Raw genomic sequence first — 8316 nt, forward strand, 5'->3', positions numbered from 1 at the left:
GTTAAAAAAAAGTCCATGTATAGACTTACAAGAAATTTTGCAATCAATTCACTTAATTATAGAAGCCAAAAAATACCCACTATGTTTTCTGTGAAGGCTCAAAACCAGGAAGGCTGATGGGTTAATTAAGGCATAGTTTGTAGATGTAACCGTCTTATTAAAATAGAAGCACAGAGCCAAATGCAGAGTTGAGAGCCCAAGAGGTCAGAGCAATAGCTAAGAGCTAAAAACCCTTTCTTACCCTTCACTGCTGCTGTCATCCTTCCCCTCAGAAAGAGACCTACTTCCTGTGTGTCTGTCTTTTTATTGACTTTCTGTTCTGCCTTCTCATTGGTTGTAAACCCAACCACATGACCTCCTCGTCACTGCCTGTCTATACAGACCTCCAGGTCTTCTATGGTTGGTACTAAGATTAAAGGCATGTGTCTCCATGCTGGCTGTATCCTTGAACACACAGAGATCCACCACATAGCTCTGCTTCCCAAGTGCTAGGATTAAAGGCGTGCACCACCATCGCCCGGCTTCTGCTATGGCTTGCTATTAGCTCTGACCCCCAGGCAACTTTATTTATTAACATACAAATAAAATCACATCTCAGTACAAATAATATATCACCATAATAGTTCAAAGACCTGAGAAAGAGGAAGGGGAGTAAAGACCAAGGACTTGAGGTTCAGTAGCTCCATTATCTAGATGTGACAGAAGTTGCATGTCTGTCTCAGACAAAGAAAGGAAAACAGGGAGAGGAAGAAGACTGGAAGGAGGGAATGAGAGAGAGAGAAAGAGAGATGCAGGGAGGTAGAGAGAGGGGGAGTTCCTACTTCATTCTATCTAGGTGAGCCCTCTCAGTTTGGGGGATGGGCACCTACATTGATCAGGACAAATCTCCTTTGATGAGACAACATCTTCCAGTAGTTACTTTCAGAAATGTTCTTATAAGCTCTCAGAAGGACATAGGTTGAGACATTCTTATTACTGATTTTTTCCATTGATTTTTTTGTTCTGCTTTCTGTTTTGACACTGTCTGACTATGTAACTTAAATTAGTCTCAAACCATTAATCCATGCATATCACCCTCTTAATTGCTGAGAATACATGGGTTTGCCACCAAATTTGACAAGAATACTTTTATTACTAAAATACTACTTAATACAGTCAAACTAAACCATAAAACTACCATGTAAAAGCAAAGTACATTTCTTCCAAAAACTTGGCCACATCTGTGTTCATGTGTTCTACCACATAAGGGAATTTCCAATGCGTAGTCTGTATTGTGTTCTTATACAAACATTTGCACTGTCACAAGTAGAAACGAATTGATGAAAGAGGAGCTTATCAATCCATATCTTATTTTACTTGATAAGAAAACCCCAGCACCATTAGCATTCTCATTAGGATATTATGACTCTGAATATCTCTGTTTTTCTGAAAGGTATCACTTTGGGAAACTAATTCAGAGTTGGTTTTTGTAATGGAGGGCATAGCAAAGAAACCACCAAAATCACTGCTCCATGATTGGAGAGATGCTTTTATTGTAAATAAGAGGGAAAAGCCAGAGGCATCTGGAAGGGGCCAGAGCAGAGAGAATAAGAAGCAGACTGGACATGGCCAGGGCTATCTTCAAGAGAAGCAAGAATAGCAAAAGAGAGAATAGCAACAATAGTAGGGATAAGGGACTACCTTTGTTATATATATATATATATATATATATATATATATATATATATATATATATACATACATACATACATACATACATACATATGACCAACTTATATCTGAGAGAAGGGAAACTTATTACTCATAGCAACCTGGGTTATCATAGTAAAGAAGGAGGAGAAGTGAGAAGGGACAGGATTCTAGACTGGACTTTGAAATGTATAACAGATCTGTGTGAATAGGACTGAAGGAATCTGGAGGCCAGCATGGACTTTTGTATGCAACCACATGTATAGCCACAGAAAGTGGCCCTCTCAGCTAAGCAGAACCCTTTTTTTTGCAGGTTCTTGGCAAATGCTGACTTTGGGCTTTTATCTGTTTGCAAGAAATCCTTCTATAGTCCAACTTGAGATGAACCTACACTATAATTTCTGGACATATGAACTGGCCCTTGGAGTTTGGGAAATTGGAATTTCCTTTCAACCTGAGAGTTTTTAAATGTGATTCAAGACTAGAAAGTTGACTTAGTGAGTAAAGTGCTGTTTGCCAAAGCTAAGAGCCTGAGATTGAGCCTCAGAATCTATGTGGTAGAAAGAGAGAGAACTGCCCTCCACAGGCTGTCCTGTGACACACACACACACACACACACACACACACACACACACACACACACACAAAGACAAAGGATGAATAGATAGACAGACACAGATAGATAGATCGATTCCATGAAAAAGATGTGAGAGAAATGAATCCAGGCATTGCACATCTCAAATGTGTAAAATAAATATTGTAAATGTCATTTTGCCCTGAAAACAATCTTTTTGAATGCACTCTTGACTTCCTTGTTCCTCAGGCTGTAGACCAGAGGGTTCAACATGGGGATAACCATGGTATAGAACACAGACACAGTTTTGTCAGTGTCCATGGCATGACTGGAACTAGGCTGCAAGTACATAAAAATTACAGTCGCATAGAAAATAAAAACAGCAGTGAAATGGGAGGCACAGGTGGAAATGGCCTTCTGATGTCCTGCAGCTGAGTGCATCTTTAGAATTGTGATAAAAATCATTAGGTAGGATATTAAGATGACTGTGAGTGCAAAAAAGATATTGAAACTGGCTACGCAAACAAGAATCAGCTCGTTCACATATCTATCAAAGCAAGAGAGTACCATGACTGCTGGAATATCACAGAAAAAATGATGGACCACATAGGGCTCACAGAAGGAGAGACTGAATGCATCTGCAGTGTAGATACAGGCATTCAGGAAGCCACAGGCATAGCAGCCTGCAATCATCCATGCACACATACCTGCAGTCATGGTTGTGGCATAGTGTAGGGGCCTACACACTGCTGCATAGCGATCATAGGCCATTGAGGCCAACAGGTAATTTTCCACAGTAGCAAAACCTGTAACAAAGAACATCTGAGTAGCACAGTCATTGTGGGACATGGCTTTGTCTCCTACTAGAAACCCAGCCATAACTTTCGGAGTGACACCTGAAGAGTAACAGAAGTCCACCAGCGATAGATTACCAAGGAAAATATACATGGGAGTGTGGAGCCGAGAGTCTAGGACAATCAGCAGGATCATCCCCAGGTTTCCCATCAGGGTGATGATATAGATGAGAAGGAAGATGATAAAGAGGGGAAGCTCCAGAGCTGAGTCATCAGTGAGTCCCAGCAGGATGAACCATGTTGTTTCTGTTCTGTTCTCCATTAGGGCTAGCAGAGAATCAAAGGGTGCTCTGTGTCAAAGTGTCAAAAGTTACAGAAAGATTAAGAAGTTAAATTGAACTTCACATTATCAAGCAATATATACTTTGATATTTTCTAAAAAAGCATGATCTTCAAAGAAATGGTTGTGAATTATATACAGGGTTGCAAGCTATTGAATCTGTAACATCTTTACCAATGTTCTGTCTAATTTCAATTTTATAAATTATTAGGTAAAATGTAAACAGTTTGATAATCTAATCAAAATGATTTTCTGGATGAATCTATCTTCTAATTCATTTTTCTTTAGTTCAGTCAAACATATGTTTCTCATCTGCCAAGAACTGCCATAAAAACTTTAGGATGTATTCATTGTTTCCTCTCAACAGAATTCTGTGTTCTATTGTCTGTTCTCATCTTATACAGTATGAAGCACAAAAGATTAGGTCATTTGTTCATGTTTACATAAGCCTAATTTGGTGATTTCTGTCCAGAATTCAAGGCAATCTTAAACCTATTCTGTGTCACTTCTAGTTCTAATAGTCTAACACACATCTAACTGAATTTGTGCCAATGTACAGTTTCCACTTTGGTTCAGTCTCTGTTTAGAGTTTCATAATGAACTTGGGTGATTGCACAGATAGCAGTTTTATCTTTTCCACTAAGTATTTGTGGTTCATTAACGGAACAGGAAAAATACCTGGAAATGAAGCTACAAAAGTGCCATTAATAAACTAAGAAGCCTGAATTGCACTTTATCTCTCCAATATGCACTCATTTTATGCATCTTATCTTTAGGACACATTGACAAAGTTGTGAGCTAAAGCATAAACTTTTGACTAGGCTGAAGATAATACAGGGTGAACTCTGAAATTATCCTTATACATCTCTGTGCATGGTGGATGTGGTGGGATAACTGATATGACAGAAATGTTCAGCCTCAGAGACATTCTTACTGAAGATCTGTTCTCAGATATAGATATAGAGCTTATGTTCCTGGAAAAGGTGCATGTAAGACAGACATTTACAATGTAAGAGTCACTGATCCTGACCAAAATTCCCTGAATATCTTATTCTCATCTGCAAAATGAAGACAGTAATGAGACCTGCTTAGAGATGTTACTCTGAGAATTTAAACAGAAAATATGCTAAAGGCAGTAGATATGTGCTCAGCACAGGCAGGTAAGTTTTGTTTATCATGTTACTGTTATGCTTTCATAGCATTGTATATATTGGTTTGATCAAAGTGGATGCTGACACACAGGTCTTTGATTGTAAAGATTTGCCATTTTAAAATTTCTCTTTTCAATCTGGAAATATTTGGGGGAAGGGAAGGGAAGAATATGATCAAAATATATTTAAATTTTAAAATTATTCTAAATGATAAAAAATAAAAATAAATTTCTATCTCCAAATTGTTTCTGTGCTATATTACAACCACTGGGATTTTCAAAGCTTTCCAGTGTCGTCAGTCTGTCTTTATTCCACAAATGCGACTGGTGATTTCATAATTCTAGATGAGTCTGTATTTTACCTTTGATATAAAGAATTAACTTTTAATAATCATCCAATATCTCATCAGTGGCAAACCTTAGCCAAAGCAGAGTTCATAAATTAAAATATTTCTGAATTATGGGATGTCTTTAGCTCACAGATTTATTTTGATGGCAGCTACCATCCTGGATGCTATTGTATCTGAGTCCCTTCTAGTGTAATAATAGCATATTAAATTTCTTGATTGTGATTGAAGCTTTTGAAGAATATTCTTCCAATTCTAACTACTATTCCTTTCCTTTCACCTTCAAAATATCAATTTATAAGACTTTGAACATTGTATTCTACCTTTAACAAATACAAGATCAACTTAGAAGATACTTATATCTACAACCAGTATTAAAGGTTTATATGTAAATATATGTCTGTATGTCTCTATGTCTATGTTTGGGGAGACGAGTAACATTTTTATTCTTCACTATTAGAAAGCTGACAGTTGAAATGTATACAATATCCTAAAAATCATACATCCAGTTTTTTAAAAGGTCAAGATTCAAAAGTTAAAGGCGTTTTCAACCTAATTAAACATCTATGATTTTTATCCATACCACTGTCAAAATGTGTAGGTGTATTTGTGGTAATTAGCATGAGATCATGGGATAAAGGTTAAAGTGCAGTTTGAAACTTGTTAATCCTTTAAGGACTCTTGTTATGAAGGAAACATTCTTTCACTTTGAGGATTAAATGTTATTTTTGCTTGTTGCTTTCCTCCAATAAGAAGCAAGTACATAATTAACATTGTGAGAGTAGAGCCTAATCAGCTAGGACAGCATGTTTTATTTTTGTTGATCCTTACTGAGAAATAAGCATGATGTGTCATAAGAATTTCTACATTCCTTATGATAGAATTTTTCACATTTACCTCAGATTTTGAAAACATGTTGAAATCATCTAATTTTCTTTTAGAATAACTCACAATGAGTGTAGTTGCCTTGCTGGTTTAGCATACAAAAATCATGAAAATTTCGTGGAGAAGAGAAGCTTACCAGTTTCCTTGGAGAGAACAGCCAATCTGAAATAACAATCTGAAATTCCCAGATCAGCCATGGAATACTGTGTAAGTGCTGTGAGAGAAGCTCCCTCTCAGACAGTGGTCAAAAAGTCCCAAACACTCTACTGCAATGAATGAAGAAGATAAGAGCATTTGCATGAATTAATGTCCAAACCTCCTTTAATTCTTGGACCCCTGGAAGATCCTCCAACTTCCTCCTAATTTGCTTCATATACACAATAAAATTGCATCTCTCAATTTGTTCACAAACTATGTTTGTACATAATGCAGTTCTACAAAGCTTTTCAAGAAGAGATTATTACTTAAGTCTATCAATGTGAATTTATCTTTGTTTTCCTAGATCTTAATTGAAGGACTGTAGCTAATCCTCAGGTGAAGAAGGCCTGTAGGTGCTGAGAGTGATTGTTATTCAGATCAATGACTAATGGCCAATGAAGCATGGAATACAGTGTGTTCCTCCTAAAATGGCATCACTTTGAGTTACATTGCACTTAGAGGCCAATACAAGGAGATCTGGGGGTGGTAGGAATCCTAGAGACCTTGAGACCTCTAGAGAGTGATTCTGTGAGATCATCTAAACTTCCTAACCCTACAGGGTAGAAGCAATTAAGCTGTCTGTGGAGATTCAGCTGGTTTTTTATTGTGCACATTTTTATTATTATTCTTCCTTTTCTTTTAATTGACGTATAATTTGCATTCAGAAATATCTCACTTTCTAATGTGTAACTCTAGGGAATCTCATCCAAATAATAGACAACAAATTCAAAGTCATATAGGTCAATTATCCTGAGCGTCTCCTTGATAACTTTCCATCCCACTTTCCTGAAAACCGGCTTTATCCAAATATGGTTGTCATGTCATCATGAGAGTGCCCTTATAAGAACAACTATGACTGAGTACAGTGAAAAACTGTGCACCCACAAAATTGAAAAAACAATATAAACTTGGGAAAATGTTCACACTTCCAAAATTGACTCTAGTGAGAAAAGAAATTTAATACTACCTAAGACAATGTATATTGAATTAATAATAAACATTTCCATAGATAAAAGCCCAGGCGCAGATGACTTCACTTGAAAATTCTCTAAAGTTAATATATAATATTTATATATGTTTGTTACAGAGAAGAAACCAAGTGAGAGTTTGTTAGCTTTCTATAGGTGCTCTAGTAAATTATTGTAAGCTTGGAGGCTTACAGTGATATATGTTTTTATATGCCATATCTGGAAGCCATAAATGCAAAATCTCAAGTTTCACATGGCTTAAGTCTATGAAAGATCCAAACTACATCTCCCTGAATGGACACTGTTTCTTGCTTTTTCGCTCCTAGAGTGGCTGCTGACATTCCATGGCTTATGGTCACATTCATGTTGTTTCTTGGTCTCATTGTCTACTTTCTTCCACATGTGGTCCATTATTTCTAACTATGCTTTGTAAGGATTCATGTAATATTCTTTAGAATATACACATATAATCTTGCCAATTTCTCAGTCTCTTAAAAGTTAAAAATGACTGTCTTACAAGTCTCTAGCACTTTAGGGACATATAGAGAATTATGAAAGGTTTAAAAAATTAATGTGGACTTTTTTATTTTATAATTTAATTTAATTTTACATATCAGTCACAGATTCCCCTGTCCTTCCTCCTCCCACCCACCTCCTGTCCTCCCCCTAGCCCACCCCCTATTCCCATCTCCTCCAGGGCAAGGACTCCCCTGGGGATTCAGCTCAGTTTGGTAGATTCAGCTGAGGCAGGTCCAGTCACCTCCTCCCTTCACCCAGGCTGAGCAAAGTGTCCCTTCATAGGCCCCAGGTTCCAAACAGCCAGCTCATGCACTAAGGACAGGTCCTGATCCCATTGCCTGGGGGTCTCCCAAACAGTTCAAGCTAATCAACTGTCTCACTTATCCAGAGGGCCTGATCCAGTTGGGGACTCCTCAGCTATTGGTTCATAGTTCATGTGTTTCCACTACTTTGGCTATTTGTCCCTGTGCTTTTTCCAATCATGGACTCAACAATTCTTGCTCATATAATCCCTCCTCTTTCTCACCAATTGGACTCCTGGAGCTCTACCTGGGGCCTGGCCATGGATCTCTGCTCAAGAAATTAGACATCAAAATGCCCAACAGTCCAATTAAGAAATGGGCTATAGAGCTAAACATAGAATTCTAAACAGAGGAAGCTCAAATGGCTGAAAGACATTTAAGGAATTCCTCAACATCCATAATCATCAAGGAAATGCAAATCAAAATGACTCTGAGATACCACCTTACACCTGTCAGAATGACTAAGATCAAAAACACTGAAGATACCTTATGCTGGAGAGGATGTGGAGCAAGGGGAACATTCCTACACTGTTGGTGGGAATGCAAGCTT

The 8316-nt window shown here is 37.6% G+C and overlaps 1 protein-coding gene across 1 annotated transcript; it reads right to left on the reverse strand.

The window, feature by feature from the left end:
* Positions 1-2455: 2455 nt before the first annotated feature.
* Positions 2456-3382, reverse strand: LOC128093969 (olfactory receptor 5B3-like). Its single transcript, XM_052711936.1, has one exon. The coding sequence runs from the start codon at positions 3377-3379 to the stop codon at positions 2456-2458; it is 924 nt and encodes a 307-aa protein (XP_052567896.1). The 5' UTR covers positions 3380-3382.
* Positions 3383-8316: the final 4934 nt, after the last annotated feature.

Source organism: Peromyscus californicus, unplaced genomic scaffold (assembly GCF_007827085.1).
Source record: "Peromyscus californicus insignis strain IS unplaced genomic scaffold, ASM782708v3 Scaffold_4__1_contigs__length_199733344, whole genome shotgun sequence".
NCBI lineage: Eukaryota > Metazoa > Chordata > Mammalia > Rodentia > Cricetidae > Peromyscus > Peromyscus californicus.